The sequence below is a fragment of the Meles meles genome, chromosome 6 (genome assembly GCF_922984935.1).
Source record: "Meles meles chromosome 6, mMelMel3.1 paternal haplotype, whole genome shotgun sequence".
NCBI lineage: Eukaryota > Metazoa > Chordata > Mammalia > Carnivora > Mustelidae > Meles > Meles meles.
In genome coordinates this window covers 3246839-3266621 of record NC_060071.1, presented here as the reverse complement: position 1 = coordinate 3266621, position 19783 = coordinate 3246839, and the positions used below count along the sequence as shown (strand labels likewise).

At 53.9% G+C, this 19783-nt stretch overlaps 1 protein-coding gene across 1 annotated transcript in view; it reads left to right on the top strand.

Annotated features, from left to right (window-relative positions):
* The window catches only part of EFL1 (elongation factor like GTPase 1), a 115924-nt gene extending 96418 nt beyond the window's left edge, over nt 1-19506 (top strand). The window contains exons 18-20 of the mRNA XM_046008407.1: nt 815-1794; nt 11076-11260; nt 18835-19506. Coding sequence (XP_045864363.1) covers nt 815-1794; nt 11076-11260; nt 18835-19023 — 1354 coding nt within the window. The 3' untranslated portion in view covers nt 19024-19506. The remainder of the gene's footprint in view (nt 1-814; nt 1795-11075; nt 11261-18834) is intronic.
* Nucleotides 19507-19783: the final 277 nt, after the last annotated feature.

Sequence of the window (19783 nt, the reverse complement as noted above, 5' to 3'; positions counted from 1 at the left end):
AACTAAACCTGATAGCACGTGGAAAAGGGGATTTCTGAACGTGGTACTGGACCACGGTTCGAGACCCGTATACAGTACAGGAGCCACGCGCCTGTGTGGCTATTTCACGTTAAAGTAAAATTAAAACTTCGGTTCCTCAGCCACACCAGCCACATATCACATGCTCAGTCGCGCCATGTGCCTATTTAAATTTAATTAAATAATTAAAGTTTCCCCGGTTACACCAGCCACATGTCGGGGACCCGGTGATGACAGTGTGTACAGAGCGTCTCCATCACTGGGAGAAGCTCTTTCGGAAAGTGTGGCTCAGACGCACTCCTGCGTCATGCTGGCCTCACCGGGCGCCTCATCATTGAAGCCAAGTCCATCGTCAGCCCTTGACGAGGGGTCCGGAAGTTCTGTGATTCTCCCTCTGTTTAGAGCGATAATTGTGGAGCTTTTCTTCTTCAGGTTCTGAAATTGGCAAATAGTATTTTAAAGAATTCATGTGTCAGACCTTATTAAAATATTTATTTTCCACTCAAAACATTTTTATCTGAGTAGATGGCTTATTTATTCTGAGAGTGAACAAAGCGGTGGAATTTGTATCGTTACAGAGAGCTCCCTGAAGGGGTGTTCCTGTTAGAGGTAGTCCTTTTAATCTGAAATGAAAGTGGTCTTTGAATTCTGATGTAACGTACAGTACCAATCTTTCCTAGTAAAATCACTTTTATGTTGCTGTGTTTTTGCAGAATCTCTGTTGTGTGGTAGTTCTGCATAGGAGTTTCGATGCCATTTGTTATAACCTTGTTGTTTCTTTTGAATTTGTCTGTAGGTTTGCAAAGATTCAAATCAGTGTATCTGAACCCATTATTCCATTCAGAGAAACAATCACAAAACCACCCAAAGTCGACATGGTCAATGAAGAAATAGGCAAACAGCAAAAAGTCGCAGTTATCCACCAAACTAAAGAAGATCAGAGCAAGATCCCTGAAGGAATCCAGGTTGACGCGGATGGGCTCATCACCATAACAACCCCAAATAAGCTTGCCACACTCAGTGTTCGAGCCATGCCCCTTCCGGAAGAAGTCACACAGATCCTGGAAGAAAATAGTGATCTGATCCGTTCTCTGGAGCAGCTGACGTCTTCTGTGAACGAGGGCAGACATACTCAGAAGATCCACCAGAAGACCCAAGAGAAGATTCGCGAATTCAAAGGGAAACTAGAGCAATACCTGACAGGGCGGAAATGGAGGAACACTGTTGACCAAATCTGGTCATTTGGCCCAAGAAAATGCGGGCCCAACATATTAGTTAATAAAAGCGAAGACTTTCAGAACTCAGTATGGACAGGCCCAGCCATCAAAGCTTCAAAGGAGGCCAGTAGATACCGAGATTTGGGCAACAGCATCGTGAGTGGTTTCCAGCTAGCAACCCTCTCTGGCCCCATGTGTGAGGAGCCTCTCATGGGCGTCTGCTTCGTTCTGGAAAGATGGGACCTGAGTAAGCTGGAGGAACAAGGGTCAGGGGGTAGACACAGTCAAGAGCAAAGGGATGTGGCGCAAGATGCCCAGGAGGAAGGGGAGGCCTGTGGCGGGGGTGACGAATACCCAGGGCTCCAAGATGGCGGCTCTGAGCCCTCGGAGAAGACCTCCCAGAAAGGAGAGCCCTCGCCCGCTGACTGCTACGGACCCTTCTCAGGACAGCTTATCGCCACCATGAAGGAGGCGTGTCGCTACGCCCTGCAGGTGAAGCCCCAGCGTCTGATGGCAGCGATGTACACGTGTGACATCATGGCCACCGGCGACGTTCTCGGTAAGAAGGGCGAGGACAGCGAGAAGTGCCAGGGGTGATGGCGAGGTCCCCGAGGTCAGAAAACTCAAACGCGCTTACTGCGTGTTTTACAGAAGCCGCATCAGCGTCTGGTTCCTAAGAACTAAGATCTTGGAAAGCCGGTGCCTTAAATATTGAATCATGGCGGGTCGTGGGGGGAGGAAACTCGTCACCACAGGTCTTCCCCTTGCAGCAAACAGACTGTTTTGTGTGATGAGAGGGGTGGCGGACGAGGTGTAGACTGCCTGTTCGTGTTACCCCCCAAACCTTTGCGGCGTTCTCTCTCTCAGTCCCTCTAGGTACCCAGAGCCCTTCTGGAAGCCGTCAGGGAGGGCGGGGACATTCTGACCCACCTGACACAGCAGGGCTTCTAGACGACCGTTATGGGGACTTCATTCATCCCTGACCGTTACGTCAGATCCTTCTCTGACCTTCCTCTCTCCGCATGAGGATCCTCTGGGATCCCTCAAGACTCGTAGCCCTGGCATTTAGTAGCTGCTGACAGTTAGTCCTTCTGGCTGAGACGTCTTTCCCTCACCCGTGAGAAGGACGGTCTCACTCATTGAGCAGGGAGGATCGACATGAGAGCCCGAGCCGGGGCTGGGAGCCGAGCCCGGCGCGGGCGGCTCTCCCGCGGGCCCAGGAGTGCAGAAGGGCGGCTGAGTGGTGGTTGAGAGAGTGGACCCCGGTGACCCGGTTTCCTCTAGTGCGGAGGTCCTTTGAGTCGACATGTGGTTGTTCTACATTGATTTTAGTAAGGTTCTTCTGCTGATTCATTCCTAAAAGCAGATACCTAAATTGTTGGGGTGTTTTTCCCCAAAGAAATTCAGGCCCGCCTCTGCGGCAGGGCCCTGAGGATAGGGACGGAGTGGCCGCAGCCGCGTGTCGGGAACAGCTGGGTGGACCAGCCCCACGGGTTTGCTGATGCGGGACCTCTTGGAGCCCGTGTGTACTTGAGGTACACCTGTTGGGGGGGCGGGGACTCAGGTCCTGTGCAGGGGGTCTCAGCCTTATTTGGATGCAGTGTTTCGTTCACAGCTCGCGGGACCCATAGATGAGTTTGAGGAAGCCAGTCAAGACCATTCCCAGCTGTTGTGCACTGTCAGCGAGAACTTTCCCGACTCATGAAGGCGGAGATGGAGTTAGAGTCAGGGAACCATGAAGGAGACCCTGACAGGTGCCACCTTCCCACCAAACACCTCCGTTGATGGGCAGCTCACAGGCTGTTCGTGACGAGGCGTCACTGTGCCTCTCTTGGGCGAGAGTCTTGTCTCCTGCCCATTTCCAGCCATGTGGGCCCCATCCGTCCCTCCTACGAGCGGTGGCCCGTCCTATGCCCGGGGAGCACATCTGTTCTCTAGTGCGTGTCCCGCAGGGAACTCTCTGGGCCTTTGGCTCTGCTTTCACGGTGGGGTCTTTTGTGCCCTTTCGCTGCTGTGTCGCTGTCCCTTGGGCCATACCTTACTTCCTCAGCGTCCCGCTTCAAGCAGCCGTTGTGGACGGAGCCCCGCAGCTGGCCGGACCAGCGCAGAGCCCACACGCGCTCTCACCTCCCGGGAGTGGCCGCGCTGTCCTCGCGGCGTTTGGTGATTGCATCCCGTCTCTGACTCACAGCGCGTCAGGATCAGCATCATTTCTTTTTTGCATAAGTTACATCTTCCACTTGCCCCCCGGGAGGCAGAATCCAAATTTTGGTGATTGGCTAGACTACAGAAATTTGTGTGTCATCCCACAAACGCCTCTATGACGTACGAGTAAACTGGGTCTGTGCGATTCCTCGTTTCCCTCGGGTTTTATGTAGATACACAATAGGACAGGAAGGCTTCTCTGTGGGTTTTTTTGTTTTTGTTTTTTTTTTGTAATACCAAGAGAAAGTCCCATCACCACAATCTTAACACACGGATTCTTTTTTTTTTTTTTTTTCATTTCTTTCGTGTGTCTTTCCTTTCCTGGTGAGACCTGAAACTCTGTACACAGCGAGCGGACTGTTTCCATGCAGGGAGGCTCCTTCATGTGTGCGCGTCCCCCCGATGATCAGCGTTACGCATCGCGCAGGAGAAGTAAGCGTAGGCTGATAAGATGTTGTGTCAGAAACGCCACGCATCACCAAAGACCTAAATCATGCTTGTATAAACATGTACAAATCTTTAATATTTTCTTAAAACTGCAGGAAATTACCATATGGCTTCCGAGTCTGCAATTTCTAGAACCTGGGGTTATTTTTCGCCCCAGAAGTTCACTTGTTTGCAGAGATTACCCATGATTTCTCAGAAGGACAAGTTTCACGAGGACCGTGAGGTACAGGCTCCAGCCCCAGAGACAGAACCCGTGTAGGAGGTCGGGGACCTGCTCATCCGTTTCTCGGCTGTCTTGAACATGGGTGTCCTCTCTCCTGTGTCCGCTCCCGGGCCACGGTCTGTTCCCTGATCTCCTCACTGAGGACAGTGCAGGACACACGTGCTAGGAAGCCCGGCCTCCCGGCTCCTCTCTACTGATTCTGCCCCCGTTTGTCCACAGTGTGGGCATGTCTTATCCTTACTTCGACAGGAACAGAGAAGATCCTTTCTGGTGTCATTAGTTGTCATTAGTTGTCACTAGTTGGCCCTTTAATTCGGGTAGGGTCAGCGTAACACCCTGCACGCTCTCCCGACGCCTTTTCCGCTGCGCGTGTCCTGGAACAGCGTGAGGACGCAGCAGCTACCTTCCTTGGCCCAACGGATTCGTGTTGGAGCTCCTCTTCTATTTTGGGGACAGGGAGGATCTCTGCTCCTTTTTCTCTCCCTGGGACCATTTGTGGTTGATATTTCAGACTCTTGTTATTCCTGAATGGAATTGCATCTTCGAGTGTGTTGTCCTAAAACTTGTTCTGTTTCTCCTCCTTTATGTGGCTGAAATGATCCTTCTGAAAATCACGGGTCCCCGTACACCTGTGCCTGTCCTTGCCTCTCCTGCGCTGCTGGGGGAGTGACGGAAACACGGGTCTCCTGCCCCAACTGCTGGCTCCTGGGCGTTTTCTGTTGGGAGGGGCGCTCGTCCTTGGCTTTTGGGGAAGGCAGATGTCCCTCCTACCGCAGGAAGCCGGGACCAGCTGTCTGCCTTTGTCAGACCCAGACTCCAGGCAGACCACTGAGTCATCCCTGCTGAGTCAGTGTTCGGCGCCCGCTTTCCCGCTTCCTGTAGGAAATCAGCACCCCTGCACGTGGCTGGGCAGCCCTAGGACAGTCCCTCGAAACCCCCCTGTGATCCTGTCCCTTTCTCACCAACCTGGCTGTGCACCTGGCCGTCCTCTCTGTTCTGGCGTGTCACAGGAAGAGAAACGTATCTCAGTCGGGGATTTCCCTCTGCTCTCTTAGGAGCAAAGTCGGTCCTTGCCTGGCCTGCTCCCGGCACACAGTCCGCAGTGCGGGGCCTCTGATCCCGAGACGTGCACCCGTGTGGGGGTTGGTTCATGCGTGGCCTCCATACTGTGGCCACTGGCCGGCCTTCTTGATACATTTCTGGATCCTGTACCATACCCTCCGCCTTCGACGTGGTCTGGAATCGTTCCCTCCTGAGCTGGTGTCAAGCCCTCATCCGTGTGAAGCTGCTTAGAGACGAGGGTCTTCTCTTCCGTCGTTTTCTTGTTGCTTTGAGAGCTTCTTCTGTAGTGATGGCCACGTTCTAGCACCCAAGGTCCACAGGGCCAGCTGCTCGCTTTCTCTGCTTTCCTTCTTCTTTCTAAATCACCACCTTCATCTGGAGCAAGAAACGAGGCAGCCTCTATGTTCCCAAGGCCTTCGCTTCCTGCCTAGATACTCAGGGATCTTCCAGGTTTTGCTGGCGGATGCTCTGAATTCTCCAGGAATTGGCACAAGTAAAAAGACAAGTTTAGGTCTTTTTTATTTAGCCAAATGACTGTCCTTAGTCTGTTTTAAAAACTTAATTCTTTCTACACAGACTTAAAACAAGAAATCCTTTTGTAAATGGATAGAATTGCTCACAGTCAAGTTGGGACATTCTGCGGAAAAATAGTCATCTCAAAATCGCTTTACCTGGGGGAATGATGCCAAGAAGATGGCTTTCTTTACCTATGAACTCTACTTTCTTGAAAGTTTGGTTCTGTTCTCATTTTCTACCCATGAAAGTTACCTTTAACTTTTTAAAAATTTTTTTAAAAATTCTATTCATTTACTTATTTGAGAGAGAGCATGAGCAGGAAGGGCAAAGGGCGGGGGAGTCTCGGGCAGACTCTGCCTTGAGTGCGGAACCTGACGCAGGACTCGATCTCACGACCCTGAGATCACGACCTGAGCAGCAACCAAGAGCTGGGCGCTCAGCCGAGCATCACGCAGGCGCTTTTGCCTGTAACTTTCAGCCGCGGACACTGGAATTTGTTTGTGTTTGTGGTTGTCCCCTAAGGAGCCAGCTGTCTCTGCATTCCCTCTTCTAACTGGACAGCTTCTTTCATTCCTGGCTCCTCATGGTTTTCATCTTTGGCAGCAACTACATATATGAAAAGTAACTTTTCCTGCTAGTTCTAGAGTTTCCATCACCGCGTGGGCTACAGCGGTCCTCCCTGTGTTTTTACCCACAGGGATAAATGCTCGCATTGGGAGAACACACGTGCCGTACGCGTCCGATACAGCCTCAAGAAGGGGCACCCTTTACTTTTAAAAACCTCTTCTCTTCCAAATGCAGGTTCTTTTTCAATTTCATCAGCATCTTGTAATTCATTTCAACAAAAACGTATGGACGTGTAGAGATGCCTGCGCTGTGTTGAGCATAATTCCTGCTTTGAGAGGCGAGTCAGGTGACAAGGCCTAATTATGTAAAACAGAAAGCACAGCAGAGCTGAATCAGGTGAATAAATGTGGTCTTCCAGTGAAATTTTATGAGAAATTGGGATTAGCAAAATTCGGAACAGGGTAGACTTTTTGAAAGCGATGGTTCTTTGAAACGGGCTGTGCTAGCCGGAATAATCTGGAGCTGAGCAGCTAAGTGTGAAATTGGCTCTGTCTGTAGCTCAGCACTGAGGACTGCGAGGAGCGTAGAGAGGACATGTTCCTACTTGGTTTTCTAGGAGCTTCTGCTCAGCATGACCTCCAGCCCTGGACGGTTGGTTGGTTGAAGGCCACTGTGCAGCCTTGCGCTGACTCACAGGAACTCGTCTTGTTGAATGTGGGTCCACGCCTCGTCACCCTGGTTCTGTCCGGTATTGATTAGCCTCCGTCCACCTCGGATCTGATCATCCTGCCTTCTGCACCGTGGACGGCCGGCAGTCATCGGAAGGGCACGGCACTGCAGTCAGGGAGCTGACCCATAGTGCCGGGGGGGGGGGGTAGAAGGGAGGGGGGGCACCTTGCTGACACACTTCCTGCACACTCGGGGCCGAGTTCCTCTGTAGAGGAGCCCCCCTCCCTGCCGTGTCCACAGCACGCTGTGGCCCCCGTTCAGTGGAGGACCATCTGCATCCTGTCGACCACAGCTGCCTGATTTAGCAGTCCGCTCGCTCTGCGACACGAGGGAGAGGGGTTGGTGTGACCTGATTTATAAGAATCGCCAGTGCCCACCGATTTCTCTACGTGTGTGTTCATTGAAGGTACACCGCAAGGGTTACCAGCAGTAACAGAAACCACAAGATGAAAGCAAAATCTTCCTTCTTGGAAATCAGTGTGTCGTTTTCCACTTGCTTTTGCAATCTTTGCCCATTAACAGTACCTTTTGCGTAGCTGTAACGGTAGAAGGAGTGTGATGTTTTGCTTTTTACATTTATTTCTTTGATACGCTGCCTCCATTTGGCTACTTAGTGTTCGCAGAGTTCATTTTAACCTCTGCAGCACGTCCCGTCCAGCCGTTGTGCTGTAATTTACTTCCCATCATCCCCAAATTGGAAATCTGCATTGTTTCCTGTTTGTGTACTGTAAGAGAAAACAGTGCTGTGAACAGCTGCTTCTTTTCCTAAATTCTGGGGGGGGGGGGGGGGGGGGTAGAAATCATACCTTTAATTGCCAACCTTCCAGCTCGAATGGCTGGGGTCTCGCTCCCTGTTACAGACGAAGGAAACACACACTCGAGAATGTGTAATGCCGCCCCGGAGCAGAGCAGGTTCGGTGACGCGAGATGGCGAAGAGATGGTTTTGATCGTAGGATCCCACAGCAGACCCGGTGGGGCAGGTGACTCTGAGCGGGCTGTGAGTCCTGAGCAGCTCCCCGCCGCCGCCGTGCGTGGGACTGGGCGCGCAGTGGAGTGGCAGTCGCTGTGCAGGGACCTCGGATGCGAGCCGCCTCAGTATGCGCCCCCATGTGTGGCCGGGCGCACAGCGTCTGTGCTGACGGTCCTGTCCTGGGTGGCTGCGGGGGTCACTTGATCACATTCAGGCCTTGAGTTCGGGCTGGGACGGTCGTGGCGCGGTCTTTCAAAGGCCAGCCCTCACCAAGCCGTTCCCATCGGTGCGCCTCTTGGTTGCCATTTTTTCCCCAGATGGGTGCTTGCTCTTGGGGCCTCAGCCGCAGCACAGTGGGCCACACGCGATCTTTGGGCGCACGGACAGGTGCACGGACAGGAGCACACGTGGGTTGAGGGGGTTGGAGGACTCGCAGAGGCCACGTGCTCACGGGTGCGGCTGCCGTAGCGTCTCCAAGACTGCAGCGACAGCTTGAGAGGGTCCCGGTGTGGACGCATCTGTCTCGAAAGCCACGTGCATTTGGAAGGTTCTGTTTGTAGCCGTTTTCCTCTTTTCGGTGCTCCGTCACCGTGCCCCAGTTTTAGGACTTAGTGGAGTTCAGATTGTGTGGCTCCAGATGACACAATCGACTGCACTCAGCCTCCACCGCAGTTACCGACCCGCGCCCGCCGGCCTGACCCCGAAGGAAGGGGAGGAGCCGGGGCTCATCCCCGCCGGTCCAGCCCGCTGCTTCGTGCTCCGCAGGCCACCTAAAGCTCCTCCTGGATGGGGCTCGCTGGGTCAGGGTGACTCGTTCACACCTGCCGGCTGCTCTTCTAGGGTTTTCTCCCCTCCTAGGAATTGCAGGTGGGTGCATACGGGCTGTGGGAGACAGACCGTCCCCGTGCTTGTCTCCGAGCTACCAGACCGTGCCCAGAGTGTCGTGTTCAGTTCTGGGCGCTGCATACCAAGAGCGGGGAGAGCAGGTCACAGTGGCCCAGGTAGGGAAAGGTCAGGGTAGAACGGGGAGTGAAGGGCCTGTTACGGAAAGGTGGGGGGTGTTCGGGGCAGAAGAGAGAAAGCCAGATAGCCGTCCTCGAGGAGCTTCCAGGCTGCTGTGCCACAGGGATGACACTCGTCCCATGCGATAGAAACTAGAGCTGACAAACAAGGGGAGAAGATCTGGGGCTGGCGAGTGGCCCAGCGGGGAGAGTGGCCCTGACCTGGCCTGGGCGGCGCGGGACAGGTGAGCTGGAGCCGGGCCCGCGGGATCCCTCAGTGGTGGGTCTTGGTTACCCTTGGTGACTCCTTCCGACCCTCCGTTCTGTTTCCGTAATGAAGACTTCCGGTCCAGACAGCGGGCAGGGCCGGTGTTTCATCTCGGGGTGCTGCATTGGAGGGGTCAGGCTGCGTGATGGGGGTGCCCAGGCAGCCGTGGTCAGCATGGGGCTGGAGGGTGATGGGCGTTGGCGGGGGCAGGTGTACGGACAGGCTTGGCAGCCCGGGTGTGGCCTCCGTCGTTGGGACGCACAAGTGATCAACGATTCAGCTCTCTGCAGGGAGAGTTCAGAGAAGCAGACAGAGCCTCGGTGAGTGCTTGTGGGGGGACATCAGTACTGAATAGTTGCTGCTGAAGGTCAGAGGGCCAGGGTCCGAGGGGGGCGATGCTGAGGCCGGGAGAGCCGGCAGCGGCATTGGTCAGTTGTCTCGCGGCCACACAGAAATCACGAGCAGATGGGAAGAGGACACTGACCATCTGAAAGTCATGGGCCGGGTCAGCGAGGCAGGTCACTTGAGTGGGCCTGTGGCAGAGCGCTGGTGTTGCAGTGAGGACCTGAGCGCCGAGGGGACGGGAGAAGGGCGCGGAACGTGTGGGAGCGGAGGGGAGGCTGTGCCCTTCAGCACTACCGGGAGTGCCGTCTGTGTGGTTTGCAGCTAAGCCTGGAGGCGAGGATGGCCGTTGGAGTTCGTAGGTTTTCATTCTAAGGCTGCCCCGTGACATGCTGGGCCTCCTGCCTCTTGTTTGCCTCGGTCCTTCCTGATCCCCACCAGCAGGGGGACGTCGGAGTCGGAGGAGCAGCAGTCAGAAGGCTGGCTCCGGGTCCCCAGGTCCTCCTTGGAAGCAAGCAGCACTGGGTGGGCACCGGCACCCCGGGTCATGCCCCCGGCACCCAGGAAGGGAGAGCCGGGGAGCCCGTGCTGGTGCTCAGAGGAGAGGTCTGCTCTGCTCAACCACAGCGTCGTAAACCTTGAAGGACGTGTTCCTAGATCTGCTGTGCAATTAGAACCACTTTTTCTAAGTGGTCTGTGAATTGGGAGGCTTTAATGAGAGTGTGTGTGGGCCCCGGCCAGTCCTCGCGGCCCTGGGCGATGCTCAGTGTCTGTTTGCAGAGTCTGTCCTGCGTACAGGTTGGAAGGAGCCTTGTGCCCCGAGGTGCTCCTGCGGGAGCATCAGGGAAGACCTCTCCCTTCCCAAGGTCAGCCAGCCCTAGGCCGAAGGATGGAGTATAAGTACCAGCCGAGAGGACTTTCTGGCCTTCCCGTGATGTGGCAGGAGATGTTGTTACCAGACCTAAAAGATACCGAAGACCGTCCATTTTCAGGGAAATAAAATACTTATGCCCCTTACATATTAGCAGTTTTTAAAAACTGAGCGTGCATTTCTGTGTGTGGTTTTCATTTCTGATAGAGAAATGTCACTGTCTGTGCCCATTGCTTGCTTCCTGGGCCCACATAGCCTTACGCCATCAACGTCATATTCATAACGTCTCATAGTGATGAAAATATCTTAATATTTACAAAGCGCAGTCACACTCATCTGTCTGATTTTGTGCCCAGAGACCGCTCATGGTGACACTGTATCCAGGGGTCCTTTTCAGAGGCTCTGGCTTCTTTGCCTTTTGGGTCAGGCCGCTTGGGGTGGTCTCACTCCTTGTTACCTTTAGGTCTGGAATTTTTTGTAGATTTACTTTTAAATACTTGAAAAGCGTTCATGCTTTTGTAAACCGAAATGGTTAACCGAGTCACTAGTGGTTTGTTCTGGGGCGTGCGTAATCCTGGCTCTGTGTGCCTCTAGACACGTAACGGCTCAGTGAATTTAAGAGTTGTCTGGCTTTGCAGGTCGGGTCTATGCAGTCTTGTCGAAGAGAGAAGGCCGGGTGCTTCAAGAAGAGATGAAAGAAGGAACAGACATGTTCATCATCAAGGCCGTGCTGCCCGTCGCTGAGAGCTTCGGCTTTGCAGATGAGATCAGGAAGCGGACGAGTGGCCTGGCCAGCCCACAGCTGGTGTTCAGCCACTGGGAGGTAACAACGCGAAACCCCGTCCCTGCTCCTTGGTCTCCGTGTGTGGCGTGTGCTCGACACCAGGCCGAGCAAACACCTTCCCGCGCCGGCTCACCTTCTTGGGGCTCTGGTCCCTCGGGGGTGCCGCAGAAGGCCTGCGGCTGCTTCTCATCCAGGGTGAATGATCCTTGGGTCACAGGCGGCCTGTAATACTCACGCACGCACACACACACGTTCGTCCTTTCTTTTTATGGCATGCAAAATTTGAGACACGGAACGTTCAATCCTGTTTTTCCCTTCAAAGATAGATTTTTTTTCCGTGTAGAATGCAACGTTTTATATTTTATTTTTATTTTTTTATTATGTTCCGCTAGCCAGCATATAGGACATCATTAGTTTCTGACATAGTGTTCAACGATTAGCTGCATATAACACCCAGTGCGCATCGCAGCTCATGCCCTCCTTAATGCCCATCCCCCGGTTACCCGTCGCCCTTACCCTCCTCCCCTCTGAAGCCCTCAGTTTGTTCTGTGGAGTCCAGAGTCTCTCATGGTTTGTCTCCCTCTGTGATTTCTTCCCATTCAGTTTTCCCTCCCTTCCCCTGTGGTTCTCCACTCGAGTCCTTACTGTCCACATATGAGTGAAACCATACAATAATTGACTCCCTCTGCTTGACTTATATCACTCAGCATAATCTCTTCCAGTCCCGTCCATGTTGCTACAAAAGTTGGGTGTTCATCCTTTCTGATGGAGGCATAATACTCCATCGTGTATATGGACCACATCTTCCTTATCCATTCGTCTGTTGAAGGGCATCTTGGTTCTTTCCACAGTTTGCGACTGTGGCCATTGCTGCTATGAACATTGGGGTACAGATGGCCCTTCTGTTCACTACATCTGTATCTTTAGGGTAAATACCCAGTAGTGGGTTTGCTGGGTCGTAGGGTAGCTCCATTTTTAACGTCTTGAGGAACCTCCACACTGTTCTCCAGAGCGTCTGCACCAGCTTGCACTCCCACCAGCAGTGCACGAGGGTTCCCCCTTCTCCACATCCTCACCAGACCTCGAAGGTAGATTTTTAAAGGAAAATCACAGACATTTTAGAAGTGAAGCTCTCAGGAACTTTCCTTCCAGGGAAATACTTGTTTTAGAGGGGACGGATCCGCTTCTTGCTGGGGACAGCCTTCGGTCGTTGTGTGTCCCCTCCGCAGCCCCTGTTGTGGGGGCTCAGGCTTTCTCCGGCTTTCGCGTGTGGAGGGATGAAGTAGCTCATGAGAGCCCCTCACTGTCAGCACCGGCACAGGCAGGTGAAGAGCAAAGCTTATCCCTAATCAACACCGCAAACTTTGATCAGGAGGACATTGTTTTCTCGCCCCCAGGGGAGAGTAGGAACGGGGAGGGCGGGGAGGTCAGAGCAGGCTTCTTGAAGCATCCCTGGACGGAGACCGTGCAGAGCCGAGACCAGAGGCTGGCGCGGCTGGAGGAGCAGCGAGGGGGGAGTGCAGGGGGATGCAGGTCTGGAGTAGAATGACAGAGACAGAGAGCGCGGGCATGGGGGCGGAGCAGGCTCCCTGCCGAGCAGAGAGCCCGATGCGATGCGGGGCTCGATCCCACAACCCTGGGATCACAACCTAAGCTAAAGGCAGACGCTTAACCCACTGAGCCCCCAGGTGCCCCCGGAATAGAATTTGTTAACTACTGCATATAAGGGGAAAGGCCCGGGTGAGAAAGCAGTTTCTGTCGTTACTTTACAGGGAATAGAAGTAACGTCACAGCGTCCACTTTTTCCCTGGAGGTTCATGGTTTGGTTGGGTCTGGTGTGGGGCACTCCTGGTTTCGGTTATCACTTTGCACTGTGGGGCTGACCGTGGAGCCTGCTGAGTTTGTCCCCGCTGAGATAAAGCTGAGATAAAGCGTGTGGAGTGGGGGACCTGGGGGCCGACGCCGTGGGCGGGGCTGGTGCACTCACCTGGGCTTGGTCTTGGCCCCGCGGCCCAGCCTGGGCTCTCCCTTCAGCGCCGCTCCAGCTGGACCCCTGCCCCTGTTCTCTCATTGCTGTCAGCCGGAGGCCTCCCGTTTTAAAGCAGGTCACAAAGGGGAGTACAGTAAGTGAGGGAGAACCTCCTTTCTAAAATGAATTCTAGGGTGCCTGGGTGGCTCAGTGGGTTAAGCCTCTGCCTTCAGCTCGGGTCATGATCCCGGGGTCCTGGGATCGAGCCCCGCATCGGGCTCTCTGCTCAGCGGGGAGTCAGCTTCCCCCACTCTCTCTGCCTGCCTCTCTGCCTACTTGTGATCTCTCTCCATCAAATAAATAAGTAAAGTCTTTTAAAAAAATAAATAAATAAAATGAATTCTATAGTCAGGTTAGTCAGCAAGGTAGAGAAAGGGGACACTTGAGAGAAACAGACTTGACGGGGCAGATTGTCATGGGCAGTTCATGTCACCCGAATGGAGGCCAGTGAAGCTGCTAATCCAGGACTCACACGTGCGTCTGCTTCCCTAGAAGGACTCACGTCCTTAAATCTCGACAAACACCATTACTCTTGTTCTCATTTAGGTTTATTTTTATTTACTTATCTTATTTTTGTCGGCACAATTTTCATCCCAACAGAGATTTACTGTGAACTTTTTCTTGCATTTTGTATCTTTGTCTAGAAACTAAGTGAAGTGTTGGTGGTTTTATTGGTGTATATCTGAATAGATGTCCTTGCTCTGTTTCGTTATGTAGAAAACAGGGGCTCTGAGACATTCACCGCACTGGTTCCTTTCTGCACGTAAGCGGTAGTCATTCCCCTCAGCCACGCTCCCAGCTTTCCGGCTCCAGCTCCGGCTCTGGCTCTGGCTCCGGGCTCTGAGCTTCTGCTTCCAGGAGCGGGCGGGTCACACAGCTTCTGAGGAAGCCCAGCTCTGGTGTAAAGACGTTCGTGATGCTCTTCATGAAACACATCGCGACCGTCCTCTGCCTGTGTTCTCGGGAGCAGATGTGTGATTAGGGGGCGAGGTGGCCAAACGATACTCACAACCGAAGAGGGATTTGTGCCCCTTCACTGCAGCGACCCTTTCGTCATCGGTGCTGCCATCGCTGAACATTGCTTCTAGAGCCTGCGGCTCACGCTTGGAGTATCTTAGAGGTGATCAGTCGTCGTCTCGGGACGATGGCCTTGATCCGCGTTGATGACGAGAGCAGGTTGTGCTGTGTTTGTCGGACAGAGAGAGCGCAGTTAGCCATCCCCCAGGTTCTCGGCTCTGAAGGGCCAAAGCAGGTTTCCACGGCAGGTGTAACGGCCTCACGACCGGAGGACTCGGATGTTTGAATTCCCATGGTCTGTTGTCGTTAGAAATATGTCGTCATCTTAGGTCACGCTGAACCCCGACAAGGGGTTGATAAAATGCATTTTTACAGATCTGTCAAATTTCTATTCTTTCGTAATTGCAAATAGGCAGGAAAGGCTGCTCTGTGCAAAGCGTCTCGGGGTGGAGTGGCGGAGGTAAGGCAGAGGCTCTCTGGCTCGTCCGGGGCGGCCGCCGGGGGCGTTGGGGGCTCGCAGGGAGGAGCCCATCCTCTGTTTGCCGCCTTTCTCAGCACTTGGCTTCTGCCCCCCCCCCCAGCCCGTACCCCTGCATTCCAGCATTGCAGCCGGGAAACAGGGGTGCGCCCTCCCCGTGGGGACACACACGGGGTTCTGCACGTGTCCCATCGCCTGCAGTCAGTCTGTGGCCACATCTGGTCCTGCCACCGAGCAAGGAGGTTGGGAAATGTCATCTTTGACTGGACCAGGAGTCAGCAAAGTACGGCCTGTGACCTGTTTGGGTAAATAAAGCCACCAGCCTGCGGCCGTCCCCGCTCCCGTGCACACTTCCTGTGGCGGCTTTCACGCCGCTGAGCGGCTGCCCCACGCACTGTGCGGCCGCCGCCCAAGCTGTTTCCTGTCTGGCTCTTCACAGAGCTGTGCCCCTCGTGCCGAGCCTACCGATGCCCCCCCGAAACACCTTGCGGCCCACTCCCATCCAGGAGCCGGTATTTAGGAACAGCTAGTGCAACAGCGTCCAGGCTTTACCGAATGGGCAGATTTTGTTGATGTAAAAACCACGATGGTTTTTTTCAGTCTCCTTTCTCTCTTGATAAGGAAAAAAAAAGAGAGCCCGAAATCTTACGTACTTAATAATAGTGGTTTTTTTTTCAACTGATACTTTCTGGCTTCATTAGTTTGTTATTAACAATCAGTCCCTTAAGAACTTTAAAGAAGAACGTAGTCAAGATTTCAGTGCTGTCCTCTGTCATCCCCCTGCCACCTGTCCTGGTCCTCTTCCCCAAAGCGTCACATCTTTGAAAGTCTTGAAAACGATGTTGTAATTAAATGTCATTGATCTGATAGTTTCTGGCTGTCTTGGTTTCCCCACATAGCCGGGTTTAGAAATAACGCAGTTGTTGAGATCTGGCTTCTCCCTCCAAGGCACTTTCTTTCCTTTGTGTTCTGTCACACCATATAATTTACAATCAAGAGCTTTTGAGAGAAAGTGCTTCAAAAAATAGAGGAGATAAGATTACAGGCATTTTCCACGAGGAAACCTTTGAAGTCAGCAATCCCATAATTTCTCTTTCTATGTTTTGCCCCTTCTATGAAAAAGGAAGAAAAGGAGCTAATAACGGGCACAGAAAGGAAAATAGCCCAGCCAGTGCGTGGTACACGCGTGTCGGCGCGGGCCCGGGATTGGCTGCGGGAGCCTGAGCCCACCCCGCGGGGCGGGCCAGGGTTCACCCGCGGTGAGGACCGTCAGCTCCGATCACAAGAGCGCCAGGCGAGTGTTTCCCACCTGCCAGCCGTGATCCTGGTGGCGGCTGGCACAGGACCGCCGTGGAGCTCCCCAGGCTTTCCTCCTGGGCTCTTTTTCTTCTTCTTCCTTTAGATGCCCAGGACAGCAGCGAGAACTTGGGTGCCTGCCTCCCTGTGAACTAGAAAATGCCATTCCCTTCAGGCTGTGGGGTTGCAAAAAAACATCCTTGCAGTGCGCAGATAGATGAATTCTGGGTGAGCCAGTTAGGAAACAGCAGCTTTTCTGCCAAACTGATGGCTCGAGGATGCTGTTCTGTAGGGCACAGCACCGTGTGGGCACCGCAGCCCACCGGGGGGGGGTGCGCTGGAGCAGGTCTCCGCAGGAGGCCTCCAGCAGACAGAGGTGAGGGGAGAAGGCTTGGAGTCTTGGCCCGCAAGCTGAGCAAACCTGGGAAGGCCTGAGGCCCACACAAAATGAGATCCTTGGAAACTCCTGGTCTTACTTTTTTGAAACAAGGACTCTGGTCTGAAGTTGGCCAGTCCGAGTCGATGTCTCTCAACTAGTAGCTCATTTCTTGCTGTTTATGAAATTTGTCGCTTTTTTAGCAGGATTAACACTCACTCACCCCTGCCCCCCAGACCTGCCGGGAACATACAGCTTCTCTCTGTTCTGTGATGGGTTTCTCATCCCGCCGGGGAGGGCAGGGCGCCGGTAACCAGCCTAACAGTAGCCTGCAGTGTAGATGGTCTTTGGGCACGGCTGCTCGTGGGACTGTTCCATTTCCCAGCTGCCTCCCCTTACCCCTGAGGACTGGCCTTTGTGGCTGTGGGTGGGGAGGAACGGGGGGGCCTCCGATCCACACGCCCTCCCTTGCCTTTGGCGATATGTCTAGGAAGAAGTTGCTGAGGTCAAAGAGGTTGCTGCCTGTGTTTTCCGCAAGGATTTGGATGGATTCCTGTCTCACATTGGTCTTTCGTCCATTTTGAGTCTATTTCTGTGTGTGGTGTAAGGAAATGGTCCAGTTTCATGCTTCTGCACGTGGCTGCATGTGACCATTTGTTGAAGAGGCTGTCTTTTTCCATTGGACATTCTTTCCTGCTTTGTCGAAGATTAGTTGACCCTAGAGTTGAGGGTCCATTTCTGGGATTTATCTTCTGTTCCACTGACCTATGTGTCTGGTTTTGTGCCAGTACCATGCTGTCTTGATGAGGACAGCTTTGTCATAGAGCTGGAAATCCGGAGTTGTGATGCCGCCAGCTTTGGTTTGCTTTTCCAACATTCCTCTGGCTATTCGGGGTCTTTTCTGGTTCCATATAATTTTAGATGATTTGTTCCAGCTCTGTGAAAAATGCCGCTGGTGTTTTGATAACAAGTGCATTGAATGGGTAGGTTGCTCTGAGCAGCACAGACATTTTCACAGTATTTATTCTTCCAGCCCATAAGCATGGGACGTTTTCCATCTCCTTGTGTCTTCCTCCATTTCTTTCCAGGGTGCTCCGTAGTCTCTCGAGTACAGACCCTTTACCTCTTTGGTTAGGCTTATTCCTAGGTGTCTGATGGGTTTTGGTGCTATTGTAAATGGAGCAACTATTTTAAAATACAGTTTTCTTTCATTTCTGTATTTTACATTGAAAAGTGTTAGGATTTGAGGCCACTTATAGATACCACTCCCTTCGTCCCCCAGTTGAGAAATGAGAGGCAACAGTAAGGAAAAGAACCAGGCACATTACTGTCAGACCGTCGCCCTCCTTGCCGACCACGCTGGCCGTGCCGTGGAGAAGGTAGTGTTGACCGCGGGCAGTCCTGAGCGCCCAGTGCTGCGCTCCCGGGGGAGACCACTGGACGGCAGGGCTCCTGCCACAGGGGCAGGGCAGGCCGGCCCGTGCCAGTGTCCCAGAGGGACAGGCAGGCTCTGTGCCTCCTGGGGAAGCTTCTAGTGGACAGGGGGGAAGAACCCCACTGCCGAAGTCTGTTTCCTCCTCTCACGCTTACCAGCCAGATTCTGTGCTGAGGGGGCACAGAGAGGCCATGAGGGTCAGTCTCATGGAGCTTTCTCTGCCTGAAGGAAATCTTCAGGAGTGGAAACCATCCCCCTACTCTTCTGTGCTGTCCTGAAAGTCAGGCCCTTGGACGTGGACCTCAGGAAAGTCCGTGTCCATGGTCACCACCTTCATGGACATCACGGCCTGGCTGCTGGTCGACACAGAGCGACAGAGCCCCCCCCCCCCCACCCGGCGGCTTCCCCCCTGCCCGAGCTCTGTCCTCTCCCTCCCCCAGCCGTAGCCTCAGAGAGCAAGTGTCCTCAGCGCCCCCGCCCCTGCACTTGTCTTCCTCGCTGTGGGGTGGCGAACAGCCGCAGGCCCAGAGAGAAGAGGGAAGGAGGTGCCTCTGTCTGCCTCTTGTCTGGGCAGAATTGGTGAGCCAAGCGGTCTGGCTTACCAGACAGGCCACTGAGTTTTGGAGCAGAAGGCTCAGAATCGTCAAGGACCGGTTTACAGGTGTCGGTCTTTGCTGGGGACAAAAGCAGACTCGATGCAGAGACACTAGTTCCCAGACAGATCCTAGCGAAAGGGATTTTTTATGACGTTATTCCAAATGGAGTTTCCCTCGTTCCTCAGTGGGAGGTGGCAGCTCCGGGGTGTGTGCTCCCAGCTTGTCTGTCCCGCGTCCTTCGTTCCACCGCCCGCCATTCCTCCGGTCTCTTCCCGTGTCCAGCGCGCGGTTCTCTGCTTCGCTGCCGCCCTGCAGCGGAGACGAAAGGCGGCTCCCACGAACGCGTGTTGTCTGATCCAGCACGTTCTGTCGCCTTCTCTCACAAGGTCGTCCCCAGCGACCCCTTCTGGGTGCCGACCACCGAGGAGGAGTACTTGCACTTCGGGGAGAAGGCCGACTCCGAGAACCAGGCCCGGAAGTACCTGAACGCCGTGCGCAAGCGGAAGGGCCTGTCGGTGGAGGAGAAGATCGTGGAGCACGCGGAGAAGCAGAGGACCCTCAGCAAGAATAAGTGACGCCGCGGCCGGCGCGGGTGCCGGGACGCCCCCTCCGTGCTGCCGTCTCGCTGCGCGCTCGTTCAATAAAGCCGATGCTTAGAAGTATCTTAAAGAGGGTGTCGGAGAGCATGTTTCCAGCGCGTGTTTTTGTTCGATTGCGGTGTGCGGGGAGACTCTGTTACAGACGACGCCGTGGCGACCTCCGCCCCGAGCAGCCCACGGCCGATGGGCTTCTCCGCGCAGCCCTAGTTCAGGGTGGCTTCCCGCCTCCCCGCGTGCAGTCTCCTCCGTCCCTTGGAAGAGACCTCGTGCTCCAGGAGCCACCTGCCTTTTAGCTGGTTGAAGCCGGCGCGGCCACAGCGGCCCTTCCTCCAGTGGGTCCGTCTGGGAAACCGGCGTCCTGTGCGCGTGCTGCCGGCCTCAGCCCTCGGGCTGCGTGTCCCGCACCGGTGACGCTGCCCCGCTCATTGCCCCACGTGGGTGTTAGTGACAGTTAAGCCCCACGCCTTTTCTTTGGACAAAAAAATAATAATTTCTGTAATTTCCGGGTGTTAGTGACAGTTAAGCCCCACGCCTTTTCTTTGGACAAAAAAATAATAATTTCTGTAATTTCCGGGACTGCTTCCTCTTAGTCTTAAGGGACATTAGCTCACGTGACGAGATCATTGCCTTGATTGCAAATATTTTTCTTAAATTGCCTCGGCTGTGTCCTTCAGGGAGATCGCCGTGGAGGGAGCAAATGCACTTCAGCCAGAAATAGATTTTGTAATGTTTGATG